Source organism: Daphnia pulicaria, chromosome 5 (assembly GCF_021234035.1).
Source record: "Daphnia pulicaria isolate SC F1-1A chromosome 5, SC_F0-13Bv2, whole genome shotgun sequence".
In the NCBI taxonomy this organism is placed as follows: domain Eukaryota; kingdom Metazoa; phylum Arthropoda; class Branchiopoda; order Diplostraca; family Daphniidae; genus Daphnia; species Daphnia pulicaria.
The window spans coordinates 3,803,678-3,818,943 of record NC_060917.1 but is presented as its reverse complement, the minus strand read 5'-3'; the positions used below and the strand labels follow the sequence as shown (position 1 = coordinate 3,818,943).

The 15,266-nt window shown below is 39.0% G+C and overlaps 4 protein-coding genes and 2 long non-coding RNA genes across 12 annotated transcripts in view; 2 read left to right on the top strand and 4 right to left on the bottom strand.

Moving 5' to 3' along the window:
- The window catches only part of LOC124341473, a 172,030-nt gene that overhangs the window by 98,727 nt on the left and 58,037 nt on the right, over positions 1-15,266 (top strand). The window lies entirely within an intron of this gene.
- On the bottom strand, positions 164-2,204 carry LOC124341463. Its single transcript, XR_006918266.1, has 4 exons — positions 1,801-2,204; positions 1,154-1,691; positions 720-1,052; positions 164-658 (listed from the first exon to the last, which is right to left on the bottom strand). It is a non-coding gene; the product is annotated as an uncharacterized LOC124341463 (long non-coding RNA).
- On the bottom strand, positions 2,796-6,781 carry LOC124341017 (protein tweety-2-like). The gene is made up of 12 exons (XM_046793899.1): positions 6,620-6,781; positions 5,955-6,119; positions 5,736-5,896; positions 5,550-5,661; positions 5,232-5,476; positions 5,075-5,170; positions 4,931-5,003; positions 4,592-4,822; positions 4,392-4,531; positions 4,187-4,288; positions 3,843-4,055; positions 2,796-3,731 (listed from the first exon to the last, which is right to left on the bottom strand). Exons 2-12 carry the CDS (start codon positions 6,072-6,074, stop codon positions 3,602-3,604), a joined length of 1,623 nt encoding a protein of 540 aa, XP_046649855.1. The 5' UTR covers positions 6,075-6,119; positions 6,620-6,781; the 3' UTR covers positions 2,796-3,601.
- Positions 6,909-9,845, bottom strand: LOC124341248 (nudC domain-containing protein 3-like). Its single transcript, XM_046794269.1, has 9 exons — positions 9,553-9,845; positions 9,258-9,481; positions 9,019-9,175; positions 8,854-8,942; positions 8,145-8,794; positions 7,748-8,074; positions 7,471-7,681; positions 7,154-7,388; positions 6,909-7,090 (listed from the first exon to the last, which is right to left on the bottom strand). Exons 5-8 carry the CDS (start codon positions 8,270-8,272, stop codon positions 7,206-7,208), a joined length of 849 nt encoding a protein of 282 aa, XP_046650225.1. The 5' UTR covers positions 8,273-8,794; positions 8,854-8,942; positions 9,019-9,175; positions 9,258-9,481; positions 9,553-9,845; the 3' UTR covers positions 6,909-7,090; positions 7,154-7,205.
- Positions 10,352-13,765, top strand: LOC124340918 (ADAM 17-like protease). The gene is made up of 12 exons (XM_046793724.1): positions 10,352-10,508; positions 10,585-10,827; positions 10,890-11,011; positions 11,070-11,247; positions 11,310-11,512; positions 11,583-11,789; positions 11,853-11,991; positions 12,070-12,305; positions 12,366-12,678; positions 12,739-12,989; positions 13,059-13,223; positions 13,300-13,765. Exons 1-12 carry the CDS (start codon positions 10,451-10,453, stop codon positions 13,432-13,434), a joined length of 2,250 nt encoding a protein of 749 aa, XP_046649680.1. The 5' UTR covers positions 10,352-10,450; the 3' UTR covers positions 13,435-13,765.
- Positions 13,800-15,266, bottom strand: part of LOC124340802 — a 34,734-nt gene continuing 33,267 nt past the window's right edge. For all 5 annotated transcript variants that reach the window (XM_046793479.1, XM_046793480.1, XM_046793481.1 and 2 more), the window contains 5 exons: positions 15,038-15,237; positions 14,784-14,954; positions 14,602-14,706; positions 14,286-14,531; positions 13,800-14,201 (listed from right to left, as the gene is read on the bottom strand). In XM_046793479.1, the coding sequence (XP_046649435.1) occupies positions 14,031-14,201; positions 14,286-14,531; positions 14,602-14,706; positions 14,784-14,954; positions 15,038-15,237 (893 nt within the window). In that variant the 3' untranslated portion in view covers positions 13,800-14,030. The remainder of the gene's footprint in view (positions 14,202-14,285; positions 14,532-14,601; positions 14,707-14,783; positions 14,955-15,037; positions 15,238-15,266) is intronic.

Genomic DNA, 15,266 nt, shown 5'->3' with positions numbered 1-15,266 from the left:
AAAGGAAAGAGTTTAAATATTATTAAAATGTATTTGAATTTTTTATTTTCTTTCAACATCAATCATCTGGAAGTTTACATGGCACTCAGATAAATATTTTCTCACATCACGAAATGATCAGCAGGAGGAAAGGTACTTCAGGAGAAAATGGACATACACGTGATTTATCGATCAATCTTGTATTTCAGCAATCTTTCAACACATCCAGTGAAATAATTCAGAATTTCGATGTATAGGTCGGAGCAACATAAGTAGTGGTGACATAGTCAGGACAATTGCTGGTGTAATAGTAATACGTATGAACTTCAGATGGTAGTAGTTTGGAGTATACTTAATGGATAATACTTAAATTCCTCGATGTAGTATACCAGGCAGCGTACGTGGTTGTGTAATAGGCGGCGTTTTTGGTGTAGTACTTAAGGGCTGCGGTGTTGTAGCTAGGTGTAGGGAAGACCGTGGTGTAGTAGACTGGAGCATCAGGGTAGTGTTTCAGTTCAACGTAGCACGAAAGAGCAGCTTTTGTGTGGCAAGTCAGGATGCGTAATACTTGGCCGCCTCAGCTCTTGTTGAGTAGATAGGGGCAGAGAAGTACCTTGCCACTTCGGTGTAGTACTCGACCGTTTTGGTGGAGTAATAAGCGGGAGGCTCGGTGAAGCAGCTGAGAACAGAGAAGTAATTAGGAGTGTGGATGCAGTAAGTAGCTGAGAACAGAGTAATACTTGGGAGCCTCGGTGTAGTCGGATGGGGCAGCATGCGTTGTCATGTAGTACTCCGTCGCCTTGGTGGTGTAGTAACTCGGGGCAGAGTAATACTTCAGGGCATCAGTGTAGTGGCTTGGGGTAGCGTAGTTGTGGTATAAAACTCCGGTGCTTTAGTTGTGTAGTACTTGAAGACCTCAGTGCAAGAACTGGTCGTTGCGTAAGTTGTTGTTGTTGTGTAGTAAGGCGGCGGCGTTGTGGGAACTACTGGTATTCTCCATCGCAGGGAGACATCGGTACACCAGTGGTCGACCCAGCCATCAACACACAACAGCAGCACGACGCCACAGTTTACTAGACAATTAACAAATTTAAACATAAAGATTAAATAATAACAGGCATACATGAATAAAACAGTAGGATTGATACAAAAGTCAGTGTAAAAAAATATTTACCCATAATTGCGAACCGGTTACACGATGAGGAACAAATGCATTTGGGGACAGATGCAGGTGGTAGTACTTGAGCGCTTCGGTGTTGTAGTAATTAGAGGCCTCGGTGTAGTAGACACGGGCAGCATACGAAGTCGTGTAATATTCCGGTGCCTTACTGATGTAGTACTTGGGAGCCTTGGTGTAGTACTCTGGCTCTCTGGTGATGTAGCTCAGGGTAGAGTTATACTTCTTGGCGGCGGTGTAGTAGCTCGGGGCAGCGTAGGTTGTAGCGTAGCACTTAAGCTTTTCGGTGTTGTAGTAAATAGGGGCATCGGTGTAGTAGGCAGGGGCATCATAATTTGTGGTTTAATACTCTGGAGCCTTGGTGGTGTAGTACTTGGAGGCCTCGGTGTAGTAAATGGCCGTTGCGTATGTTGTTGTGTAGTAAGGCGGCGGCGTTGCGGTTTGGTATCCGCCATACCCAGGAGACATCGGCACACTCGTCGTCGACCCAGCCATCAACGATACAACACCCAACAGCAGCTCGGCGCCATAGTAACTAGACAATTAATAAATTTAAACACTGATATTCAATCAAACTGGCATGTTAACAAATATTAAAAAATAGTAGGATCCATACAAAAAAATGTATAAAACAGAATATTTACCTATGCTTCCACACTAGTAATACGATGAGGAAGGCAGATGGTGACATATAGTGCGCTGCAGTTGATGCCGTGTCGGAGATGCTCCCTCGATTGATTTACCTTCGCCTTTTCTCTCTCCTTTTATACGATTTTTTTTCTCCCCCTCACCTCTAAAGCCTTGCGGGTGTTGTGCCTGCTTGATAATGATGCAAAACGTCCGTCCTCACCCAACCTCTACACCGCTGCATGACACGTTTTTCTCCGTGACCTTCGAGTGTGACTGTCCTTTCCTTTTTCAGGTTGACGTTGCTGGGGATGGGTCTACAACAACCAATATCAAAATGAATACCATATGGTTATGTAACACATACCGTTGTCACCCAACCTCTACACCACTGCATGACACGTTTTACGTAAACCTCCGTGACCTTCGAAAGTGAAGGACACGCAAACTGGCCTTTCCTTCTGCAGGTTGACGTTGCTGGGGATGGGTCTACAAAAAACCAATATCAAAATGAATACCAAATGGTTATGGCTTAAAACTCAATTTTTATACTCAATTGACATTGGAGTAATTTGACTCGTTTCTTCTGTGAATGAATAAATCTTCCATTTCGAACCGTTCGAAGGACATTCGACTTTATTAAAAATAATCAACTGCATCATTATCTAAGTTTCAAACACATCATCAATCCATATTCATTTCATGATTTCATGAAGTGCACACAGTTGAGTCAATAAGCTCTCAAAAGTTGCAAAAATGTTAACACTGGAACAATCCTTGTACTCACTCCCATGAGCAACATCGGATGAATCTAGAGCTGTTAACTGCCTGATCTCAGAACAATTAAACCACGAGACCATACAGAGTGAGTGGTGCTTGGCGACATTTGGGACAGAGCGAGGTGGAGTAAGAGTTTGCTATCACATAAACATTACAATAGTTATAAAATGATCCACGTAATTGCTCCTAGTTTTATTTTGTATCTCGAATTTATCTTCTGTATTTAATGCGCTTATCATGACCAAACGACGTGTATTGTAGCCGATGTACATACAGTAGAAATGAAGTCACTGAGACTCAGGGAGGTTAAGAGATAACCAATACAGTGCGATAGGAAATCATTCCTCCAGAAAAAAAAAAAAAACATTAAATCGTATGAGAGTTGGTGAGGAAAAGGTATAAAGTAAAATTAGCGAACGAGAAAAAATAAGGAACCTATCAAGGAATTGGCATCCCACCTTCTCGACATACGAAACAAAATTATTGGAAAAGGGAAATGGCGGTGTTTACATCTTTCAAAAAACGTCGCATAGAAATACTTTTCCGTTCGAATTCGACTCTCACTACTCGTGCACACTATGTAACGACCACCATTTAAAAATCGAGTGAATGCTAATCATTTCCGAATGATGATTAAAAAAAACACATACAATCTCCATCGTCAAAAAGTATCGGGAAATTCGACATAATTAGTTTGCGCTATTGAATAAAAACACTTAGTTTCGTACATAGTAGACATGGCTGCGCTTACAGATTTTAGTGATATATCCAAGTAATAGGGCTGGAAACTTACGAGAAAAAAAAATTGTCGGTATTAAATAGGGGTTGCCCTTCCCCTCCCGTTTTATCTGCAAATCCCAAATCTAGTGGTTTTAGTTTACCCTAACAAGAAATGTGGCTTCTATATCAGCCGTTTATCTCCCAATGACTTGATGAATGATAATAATAATTAAAAAAAATATATGTATAATTTACCTTTCCCCAAAGGTAACCACTTTTTTTTTGCAAAGGCCCTTAGCTGCACTACATACTACACAATTAGTAGAAATCGGACGACTCGAGCGTTTTGCATGACTTGCTCAACGTGGGATACTGGCCATTGTTAGGACCCAACAGAAGTGGTGGAGCTGAAGCTTGCTCGTGACGATTATGACTTCCACGTCCATTCCTATAAATATAATTAGCATTATGTAAATTAAATGAGTTTATAAGGTTTCATGTTACAAAAATTAAATAAATTAAAAAACAAATATCAAATAAAACAATAGAATATTATTACATGGTTCCAGGGAAGGGCGGCGTTTGAGGTGGCGTGTGTGTATGACGATAATGTGCGTGACGGCCGGGATATGTTCCGGCCGATGAGTATGTCTGTGGAGGATTCAATGACGGTCGACTTAAGCTACCACCCTGAGCCCCACGACTGCTACTGCCAGCACTACTTGATAGGGGGAGGAACGGATCTGCTTCGGCTACTTGCAAATAACCCTTTCTGTGTGATACAAATTAAAATAATATAAGTGAACGTTATTTTTAACGGAAATGTGATAAAATCAGACAGACATTAAATTGTTATCTCTTTAATTACAATCTAATAATTGGGACTAAGAAAATATTTCTCACCGTTTTCTTAAATAAATCCAAACATGAGAATCCACCCACACCAAAATGGTAAACAACAAACCAGCGCCAACTGCGCTTCCAAGCATGAACGTCAGTCCAAATCTGTTTAAATATGTGAACAAAAAAGTTAGATTTTGCCTTAACAAATCCAAGACAAAGAAAGCAGAGCACAAAACTCTAACCACGAAAATAATGAAATATTTACAAAGCTTTGCGGCAAGTAACGTCGAGTATATCCAAGTACCGGCGGTGTATCGGGGCGCAATCTACTAATCCGGCAAGAGTTGCCAAGTTTTGGGTTGCTGTTTTCAACGAACGGGTAAGCTTGTCAAGCGAAGGTTGTACCTGAGAGATGAAGGAACATTTGAAAAATGACTAGCGGGCTTCAAAAGGGTATTAACTTACGTCTTTTGGCGAATAGTGCATTTCGGCGAGCACAGCAAACTCGGCAACTAACTGTTCGCTCTTCTCGATATTTAAACGAGCCTGGCGCACAAACGTGTTCAAGGGACCACTTTCTTTGACAACACCATCAATCGGGCAACGCATGTAGTAATCGGCAATGTCTGCGCCATACTGATTAGCAACAAGACGTTCAACAACACCAGCGGGATCAACACATGCATCCCCCATAGCCTTTAACAAACAAAAAAGACAAAAAAAAAAAAAAAAAAAAAAAAAACACAAACACAAAAGACTGACATTATTTCAAGGAAAATTAAGTTATTTAACTAGAACACTTACCATAGCCAACGCTATGTAGATTGAAGCTGTGCACCAGCTTATGATTATCATGAGCAAGCCAAAAACTGCAAACCTGGACATTTGAAGCATCAAGAAAAAATATATAAATTAAAGGCCACCCAAGCTTGGCGAAAAATTATTTACATGACAAGTAGACAACGGATGCGGCGAACGACTCCAAATATCAAAATCAAGCAAAGCAAGATGAAGACGCTGAGCAGGCCCATAGTAATCGGCCATCTGTTATATTCAAATTAAGTTGAAACTTAAATGTGAGGATCACGAAATATTGCATCAATACCTATACAGTTCGACGGCGTCAAAAATGGTGAGGAATGGTGGCAGAGGAGATGTTGGCACGAGACGTTCATACAGCAAATTCATATCGTCCGTGGAACGATTTATATTTGCTGTGGTTCTATGCAACAACTCGGTCGCTAATCGTTGGATGGTAACGTTTGCGAGAAGCTTACCCTCAACAACTTCTGTTAGGCGATCCGCTAGTGGGAAACTTTGGGTTTCCAAGTTCAATTTTAGTGACTGACTCTACAATTAATAATAATAAAATTATAAATGAAAATTGTGACCGACACTTAAGAAGAATGAAAATATTTCATACATGATCTCTGACAGCATCAATATTGTGCTGAACTGCGCGTAACGTAGAGCTGAAACGTACAGAAGCATTGTGGACATCGTCATTTCCGTAAAGACCAACTGCTACAGTAGCACTGAAATAAGAAATGTGAAAATGGCATAATGAGGATACAAAAGTGGAAATCTAAGCGCAAATGAACGACTATACCTGCAAATAAACGCCGTCACACCGAGAACCCATCGGTGACAGTAGAGACTTCTACCCTGTCTAAGTTGTTTGTCGCAACAACGAGAAAGTAGATATGATAGCAAGACCAAGAGAGTAAATAGCAGCCAAACAGCTGGAACACTAGCTGCAACCCCCAGTGACTAAAACAACAACAGTTAAATAAAACTACTCAACAAACTTCATAAACTTGTTTTATACCTCCAAGTAGATGTCACTCCTGGGGTTAAAGGTACTGTTTACGAATTGGAAAGTAATATTCACATGTGGCAGTGAATGATAAAATGAGGCCAACAGAGACGGTACATAATTTTCTTCCATGTTAGAAACTTTTGAGTACAGACCTCCTCTTAAACATTACACTTCCTGTTGATAGACGAATAACAAGTTTCACTTTATTAACTGGCAATATTTCCCCATCACCAAACTTAACAAAAATTGGCATTATTTAAACAAGACATATATTTGATTAAAGCCAAAATAAAATAAATCTGAGATAAATGTGCTTCTATTGATCTGATACCTTAAAGTAAACAAATCCTATCAAGCAATAACAATGCTATGGCAGTCTAGCAATGGCTTAGTGCCAAAGATAAGGTAACTTCTTTTGGACCTTGTTTTTGTTAAAAAAATATCAAAACCTTTACTGTCTTGACAAGATCTCTCAATAACAGAATCAAGAGTAATCACTGGCAAAACATTAAAAAACAATGTGATGTGAAAATGCACAGAAAAATTTGTACGACACTTCTCCTGAAATGGGGGGGATGGGATCCTCACATTGAAGCAAGCGAACCAACTGCTGCTTGCGTTATTTACGATGTATCAACTATTTCTAGTTAGAGACAGTTTCAAAGTACACTTACATTCTGAACTTGTTTGAAAGATGAATTTATCTTGATTTCATCGCTCTATTCCAGTTAGTACGGGGCAATAACAAAATGTATTGAAATAATGAACCAAACCCAACGGGCTGTTAAAGACCCTCAGACGCCATGAGCTCTTTAGGGACGAAGTTTTGTTGAACAGCGTTGCGGCATTGCCATTTAGCCTTACAATTGCCAATTTCCCCATGACACACAGGACACAGCACACTACATCATCATGCAAAAACAAAACAAAAAAAAAAGAAACAAAGTAGATTACTTTACAAAGTATGGGGTATGCATCACTGAATCGTGATTAAGATCATGTTTATTTCACAGAAACCACCACTCCAGCTGAGTAAATGATATTTGATTCATTAATATAGGCATACAGAAATGTTTATCATTTTTTTTCCGTAAGGCGGGAAACTGCCATGATTCCAAGTTTGAGGTCCGCTCCATGGAAGCTCCCTGCGTTATTATTACAAAAGAAGATTATTTTTACACTTTATAGATAATTTAAGTTTGACAAACATTTATTAACACAAATGTGTTATTCGTCGTATCACCAAGCGGAAAAAAATTGTCAAATTGCACTTGAAAATTGCTGTCTCTTTTCCTGGTTAACCATCAGTTCTTCAATTTTCATGTGCTCCTCTTGACTTAGTTCACTGGCCATTACTACAGTATCAATTTTTTTTGTATCAATTGGAGGATCAGAGGAAAATAATCTGTCCCACCATTGCTCCTCTTTCTTTTCTAGATTAACCTAAAATAAAAGTGAAAGGGTATGAAAATAAAATCCTTGAAGTTTAATGTTATACTGTTATTAAATAACATTATTATTATACTTGAACATGCTCTCCTACTAAGCTCCATAGGCACTCATCAGGCTTAACTTTATGAGGAAATGTGTGATCAACTAATATGCAACTTCCATTCGGTTGCAGAGTTTCTACTTTAAGATGGAGGGAGTCGATTTTCACCTTTAATTGTTTCGCTTTTCGAATGTCTTTTTTAACTGGAATGAAAACGTCAATGTCGCGAATAGTCTGACTCCATCTAATTAAGTTTTTAATGCGGCAAATATTTACTATAAATAATTATAATTGTTAATATGGAATATACCTGTAGTTTCCTCGATCATCTCCGTTATAAATTTCACTACAATCTTTTTCTTCACTTTTTGGAGTCTGCCCCTCTATTATTGCCCCTTCACGTTTTGATTCAACTGTGCTTTGGACATCCATGTCAGCATTATCACTCACCACAACCTCTTGGCAGGCTGAAGGAATATTACTGTCGGAAGAAGCTATATTTCCTAGAATGGCTGCTTGTTTCTCATATTGAGTTTGCTTTTCATAGCGTAGAAACATTTTTTGTACAACTTCATTAGCCACTCCGGCAGGAAAGCCTATTTTCTGAGAGTCATTCTGATGCTGATAAAAATCAGTACTAAAATGTATAATAATACAATATGCAAACATAAATTAAACAAGAAATATTTAATGAGACTCATAATTACCATCTGTAAAGAAATCCAAAGACAGAATCAAGGAATGTGACTATACTACGATCTTCTTTTAATATTTCAAGAAACAGCTGATCATGTTTGTTGTTGCCCATTGTAAATGAGAAAAAGAAAATTTGCATACAAATAATAGTAAAAAAAATTTGAAATTAGATGAACTGTCGTCAAGGTAGTTTGATCGTTTCAGTATTCAAAGTGAGCTGTAAAGCATTTAAAAGTTATTACTGGGAAAACCGTAGTCTACGTTCTACAGTCTACACGTTTAATAACGTCTAAGCATGATCTAACGTCTTAACATGCGTCTGAATAGAAAAACTGTTTGAAAATCGGCGATTGAGTAAATTGTGTAATATGGACTTTGGAATATGGAACCATGAAACAAATGACGCGGAATATGATAAAGAGTGGGGCACGAAAAAAAGCTGAACGTCAGCTGGGCAGATAATAAATATTAAATAGGAAAAAATATTTTGCCCAATATACGAAAAGATTATGAAAAAAGAGTATTTCCGAAAAAAAAATTTTTTTTCCCTGTGAAATTCACAAGATTCACACCAATAGAAAACAGCTTGAGCACTTTTATAAAAGATGATTTTTCTTCTCAGTTTGCGAAACGCAACAAATTACCAGAGGTTGTGTTGACGCTATATAAGCAACGTGTTTAGAATAGTTAATTTATTATCTGTAATAAAATGTTCCTTACCAAGTAACTAGGTCAGCTCCAATTATATCATGGACGTGATAACACACACCTAGCGGAACAGTTTTTTTCATGTTCCGAAGTTCTAATTCCTTCAGTTAAGGGATCGATACAATAAATCATTAAAAAACTATTGAGAATGAATTTCAACGTTATTTTTTCTCCTACGTTCTGCAAGATTTGCTTGTACTTAGATTTTTTCACCATTCCTAGTATACTTTGCCGTCCTTTAACATACGTTTTCATGAATTCTCCAGCTCCCGGGAAGCAGAACCAATATGTGTTAGCGGTTCTCACAGTTAAAAGGCAATCATGGATCAAAGTTCTATTAGAGGAAAAGAATATTACAATTGATTTTAATTAGTCCATTACTAGACCCCTCCCCTCTAAAAAAATATGTTACGAACTTAATATTTTCTTCACTGAAATCAGTCCTGATAAGAGCTTCTTTTTCTAAAGTAGTTTCTTTGATTCTGTCAAGAATCTTGCTGATAAATTTCTTTGCTAATGACAAGTCTGAACATTTCCTGTTAATAATTTCTTTGTATTGGTCCATAAACAAAACAGCTAGAGATTCTTCTTCGCTTCCCAGTTTGAATAGTCTAATGACTCCATTTTGAGTTAACTCATCCTGTAAAATAAATATACCACTGTAATTAATATAAGGAGTACTTTGGAAAATTTTATATTGAATAATTTTACAATTTCCTTGTCAACCACCGTTCGATTTGAAATCCGACTGTAGATCATGTGCTTCATAACAACACGGGGAACTCGTTTGAGGAATTTTTCTTCCGGAAACAACAATGATAACTCGCGTAAAATTTTCTCCGTTTCACGAACATCATTCGCAACGCACTGCTGCTTGACAGGACTGGAATAAATTACAATTTCACTTTCCTCGTTTTTTCGTTTACTCATATCCTATATTTAGACTAAGTAGTTGGAACCAACAACTTTGAGTATGAGTACAAAACCGTGTAAGAAATTTCTAATGTGTCACTTTCATGTGTTCAAAAATCGTCTGCAAACATTTCAAATGGAAACTGAGGCCTTTTCCTGATACCCAGCTTTCTTGGGGAATTTCCCAAGAAAAAGCCTAAGCTGTGCGGAGTGTTGTGGACGCTGGACTTTTGACTAAACTTGTCGACTGCTTCCAAGTTCAGTGTTGTGTATTTGCGGGCACACCAGGAAACGTATTCAAGTAAGTACTGTCTATTTGATGTAATGTAAAACACACTCAAGCTTTTTTTTACAAAACTTTAATCTTTCAGAATTTGGGAAACCAGAGCATGGTCAGTCGAGATCTGGTATGTGATGGACTTCACTATCACAGCAACCGCTTTTAATGTTAATTATATTTTTATGATATTACAGATGAAGCAATAAAAGCCAGCGTCCACAACACTCCGCACAGCTTAGGCTTTTTCTTGGGAAATTCCCCAAGAAAGCTGGGTATCAGGAAAAGGCCTCTGCCCTCTCGCGGTAAAACAAAACACCAGGTTCTGGATGATGATGACATTTACCTTGTCAGATTTTGTATGCAGTCTGTCTGTTTTTCACTTTTCAGACGCCTGAACAATGTAAAGTAGTGCAAAAAATGAAGTGTCAATTAAAATTGAAAGTTATCCTGCTAATCTGGATGCAAACCGTTGATGGTGATTGAATATTAGTTAATATACTTTTAGCTATATATTAATTTCAAAATTTGTCTTCCGATTTCCTATTTAAAAGCTTTCGGGTCAGTTCCAAGTTTAAAACATTACGACACACTGCATGCTTCGCAACTTGGTCATTCAATTGTGAAACGTGGAATAAAAGAAAGCACTCATCCTTACAACTCGATCAAAGAACTTTCGTTTTCTGCTCTGGGAAAAGATTTTCGGTTGATCCTTCATCCAAGTAAAGGGATATTGCATCACAACTTCCAGTCCTATGCAGTTGATGGTGATGGAGTGGAAAAACCAATTCTTGGAGGTCTGTATTTTTGTTAATTCAACTTGTTTTGATAACATAATTTCTATTGGAAATATATCTAGGTGACACTGGATTCTACCAAGGTCGAGTTTTCGGTGAAACACGTTCACATGTCAATGCACACATAGAGGATGGGCTCTTAACTGCTTCAATTGTTACAAAAGAGGATTCATATCATGTTGAAGTAATATTTCAAACATATTTCTTGAAACAATAATAATTTCTTTATCTGCATGAATTAGCCCTCTTGGAGACATTTACCTGAGTCCAATCAAGAATCCATGATTGTATACAGGGGTTCTGATGTAATATTTGATCATGAACCTCCGAAGTGGAATTTTTGGACTTCAAGCTCTGTTGAGAAAAACCATTCGTTTGCTAGAACATGCGCCTCCGTACAGGAAGAAGGGAATGCGACAGGTTCGAAAAATCCTTTTTCAGATCTCTGTTTCAGTAAATTAATTTTTGTGCTGCTTATTTAGAAGAGGCAGTGCACGCTTCAGAACAATTAATGATACTCGAAGCAGAGAATAGTGGCCGCAACAAGCGACAAGCTGGTGTTGGTCCGCCAGACCCCTACGGCTTTAGTGCTGCTAAGACTAGATGCCCATTATTATTGGTGGCTGATTATCGATTCTTCCGTGAAATGGGTGGAGGATCTACAAAGACGACTATTAACTATTTGGTAGGCTACATTTCCTTCATCCTAAAATGCGGGTTTCATGTTTTAATCGAATCCCCAAATATCTTAACAGATCAGTCTGGTGGATCGTGTTCACGCTCTTTATGCTGCCACAATATGGAGAGATGGTAACGAAAATGAAAGTGACTCTCCTGTTCTATCCGGATTAGGTTTCGTGATCAAGAAAATTGTGGTTCACACGGAAGCCACAAGAGTTAGAGAGAGTGAGCTCCACTACAACATGGAAAAACCAACTTGGGATGTCCGTACACTTCTTGAAGTAATACTGGTCTTTAGTTCACGTTTTTTCTTGTGGTTACAGAATTTGTTACTTTCAAATTAGGTCTTTAGTCGAGAGTATAGCCACAAAGACTACTGCCTGGCCCACTTGTTTACAGACATCAAATTTGAAGGTGGCATATTAGGTTTAGCATATGTAGGTAGCCCGCGGCGAAATTCTGTCGGCGGAATCTGTACACCAGGTAAAATTCGATTAGATAACTTGAATATTCGTAATTTGATAACTAATCCAACTCCTTTGATTGCATTTTTAATAAAAGAATATTTTAAAAGCGGATACACGCTGTACTTAAACTCTGGACTGAGCTCTTCGCGGAACCACTACGGCCAAAGAGTAGTAACACGAGAAGCAGACTTGGTTACAGCTCATGAACTTGGTCACAACTGGGGTTCTGAACACGACCCAGATTTACCCGAATGTAGTCCCCCAGCTTCTCAGGGTGGTTCTTACTTAATGTACACTTACTCAGTTTCGGGTTATGATGTCAACAACAAGGTAACATTTAGATACGTTTGATGCGGATATAAAGTACTTACCTCATTTTCGTTTCATCAGAAATTTTCCCCTTGTTCTTTACGCTCAATACGAGCCGTTCTACTGGCAAAAGCTGGTCGTTGCTTCACTGAACCCGAAGAATCGTTTTGTGGTAATCTTCGTGTGGAAGGAAAAGAGGAATGTGACGCCGGTCTTCTGGGCTCTGAGGATAACGACAGTTGCTGTGACAAGTTTTGTAACTTGCGTCGCAACCAGGGTGCTGTATGTAGCGATAAAAACTCCCCTTGTTGTAAAAATTGTATGTTGATGCCAGCTGGCCAGAAATGCCGCGAAGCTCAACGAGCTACATGCGAACAAGAAGCAAAGTGCACAGGTATAGACATTAACCCTAAAATAAAAATTAACTAAAATAATTCATTCCTGCAATCATTAGGTACTAGTTCGGAGTGCCCGGCTTCGGCACCTCAACCGGATGGCACCGAGTGCTTGGAAAAAGGCCAGTGTCGTAATGGAACTTGTTTGCCATTCTGCGAAACGCAGAATTATCAATCGTGCATGTGCGACACTGTTGCAGATGCATGCAAGCGCTGCTGCCGTTACCACCTCAACGACACTTGCTTTCCCTTTGAGCCCTACGATATCTTGCCTGATGGTACACCATGCGTTCACGGATTTTGTAATAGCGTAAGTACATTTAAAGGCAGGTTAGAAGGATCTTGTACAATCAAGTTTAATTCGACTTTATTTCTGTAGGGAATTTGTGAGAAAACTGTTCAAGATATCGTTGAACGGTTTTGGGATATCGTTGAGGAGCTAAGTATTAACCGCGTTTTGTCGATGTTAAAAGACAATCTTGTTGGAGCCGTGTTAATAGTTTCCACGCTTCTGTGGATACCAGCTTCCTGTCTCATTAGCTGGGTAAGCAAGCCAATTTTTATATTAACTCTTGTTACCTTTTTATTTTCATTCATTTTTTACGATTTTTGTTGTTAAGGTTGACCGCAAACGAAAGCGACAGTTGGAAACAGAAGAAGCATGGCTCAGATCAGGAGAACTGATTCATCCGTCAGAAAACGGCACCCGCCGCATTATTCACGCCCGTCTTAGACCATCACAGCAGCAACGTTAGCAAGTAACGATTTATTTCTACTGCCCATTGAATCAACATTCGGTTGAGATTCCGTTTTTCTCGTTGAAACTTATCATTTGCGTACAAGTTTCGCATGCGTGTTAACTTAAGTATTTTGTTTTAATTCCATCTGAATGACACGAGATCTGCGCTTTTTTAAGCAGCAATTTACAAGGAGGTCGATTTTAGTAATCCTCCCATTTCATTCGTTTTGCGTATGTGTCTGTGCACTTTGCCATAATTTACGTGACTTGTGTATTTTTTCTAGTCATCTCAAGTGTTTCGTTAAGTTGACTCAAAATTTGAATGTGGAATACACTAATAATTGTCAGCTTTGCCCGCAAGTTGAATGCACCAGATCGTTAAACATTTGTAAACTTTGATATAAAATGTATTTCGATATTTGAGAAGCGTGGGAGAAAATGTAAAAAAAAAACGCATAAAAGATTTTTGTAGAGACCAATACGACCAATGGATAAAGTCAACTGAGATTCTCAGTTGAAGGAGGAGAATTACATTATGTGTAGGCTTTCATTGATTCCACAACAATAGTAAAAAAAAAAAAAAGTTACAAAAAAAGTCTGATATCTCTACATTTAAACCATTCCGTAATCGTTCATACTATCGGATCGGATGGAAAGTTGTGCCTCCTGTAAGATGCGAATTCGGGGACCCATTGGAATGCCCATTTTGTGCAACCGCTCCTCGGTCAGGTAGGGCAGTTCGATCATTCCAATCTTCTCCTGGTCGAACAGTGGAGCGTATTTCTAAAACGTTTCAATTAAAATTAGATGGGAAAACTTAAAACACGTAGAAACACACAAGAAGCGTCAGTCTGAACGTCGCATTACCTCGTAACCCAGCTTTTTGAGAAAGATCCTTAAGAGAGGCGGTTCATCACCAAAAAAGCTGGTCAATTTCTTAACTCGCGAAGGATCTGTGAGAGCAGGAACGGCACCTTGCCAGCAAGTGTCGCGATCCACACGGTAACCTCTCGGTAATTTAATACTGGCGCCAGTGTTGTACGGATTTCCTGAACCCATCCTCATTGGAACGGTTCGCAATTGGGCAATTTCGCTTCGAATCGTCTCCATTTCCTAATAATTTAACAGGGGAAAATTATGAATGAAGTGCCTTATCCAACTACATCTAAATCACAAATCCTACCTGGATCATTATGTGTTGGGTCCGCATTTCAGAGGAGAGATGGGCCACACTTCGAGCCAGGGTCACTACGTGCGACTCCAAGCGCTGGAACCTTTTGTTGGACGACTGTAAACATTCCAAAATTAAAAAAGCACAGTTATGTATTAGCAAGATTTTCTATTTGGAGTATATAGACTGAGTACCTTGGACTCTTTTGGACGACGACGCTCCTCGTTCCGCCTGCGATCACGATAGACGGGTCGACTACACACGGAGCTGGGTAAAGATGAAACGCTGCCGTACATTCTTCGCTTCGACAATTTGTAATCTGACGGTCCAGATCGGGTCGATTTCTTGTGCAGCGCTTTCAATACCTATTGTTTTGTGTAATTCAATATAATTAAAAATTGCAATTTGCTGATATTAGAACGACAGTCTTATAATGAACGAGATATACCTCTGAATACATGGATTCTAGTCCTTCCAGTTGTCGTCGGATCGTTCGGGAGTCATTCATATCCATTGTGGTACTCAGATCATCGTCACTGTGCGACGAGCTCGAGTCCGAATCGGCGTCCAAATCGAGGCCGGTTGTGGTAGAAGTGATGTCTCCCAGATCGAGGGCTTCTTGAAGAGCCGTTAGCGGATGTAACGATCCTTTGATCAAATGAAATCCAAATTAGAAT

Excerpts from the sequence above, each read along its gene's own strand:
- LOC124341017 (XM_046793899.1), bottom strand. The coding sequence starts at position 6,074 with ATGGAAGAAAATTATGTACCGTCTCTGTTGGCCTCATTTTATCATTCA. Across the intron at positions 4,532-4,591 it reads TGCACTATTCGCCAAAAGAC|GTACAACCTTCGCTTGACAA; the intron begins GTAAGTTAATAC and ends TTCATCTCTCAG. Across the intron at positions 4,056-4,186 it reads TGGATTTATTTAAGAAAACG|AAAGGGTTATTTGCAAGTAG; the intron begins GTGAGAAATATT and ends TGTATCACACAG.
- LOC124341248 (XM_046794269.1), bottom strand. The coding sequence starts at position 8,272 with ATGCAAATTTTCTTTTTCTCATTTACAATGGGCAACAACAAACATGAT. Across the intron at positions 7,682-7,747 it reads GATGATCGAGGAAACTACAG|ATGGAGTCAGACTATTCGCG; the intron begins GTATATTCCATA and ends AAACTTAATTAG. Across the intron at positions 7,389-7,470 it reads TAGTAGGAGAGCATGTTCAA|GTTAATCTAGAAAAGAAAGA; the intron begins GTATAATAATAA and ends CTTTTATTTTAG.
- LOC124340918 (XM_046793724.1), top strand. The coding sequence starts at position 10,451 with ATGAAGTGTCAATTAAAATTGAAAGTTATCCTGCTAATCTGGATGCAA. Across the intron at positions 10,828-10,889 it reads GGAAAAACCAATTCTTGGAG|GTGACACTGGATTCTACCAA; the intron begins GTCTGTATTTTT and ends AAATATATCTAG. Across the intron at positions 11,790-11,852 it reads ATGTCCGTACACTTCTTGAA|GTCTTTAGTCGAGAGTATAG; the intron begins GTAATACTGGTC and ends CTTTCAAATTAG.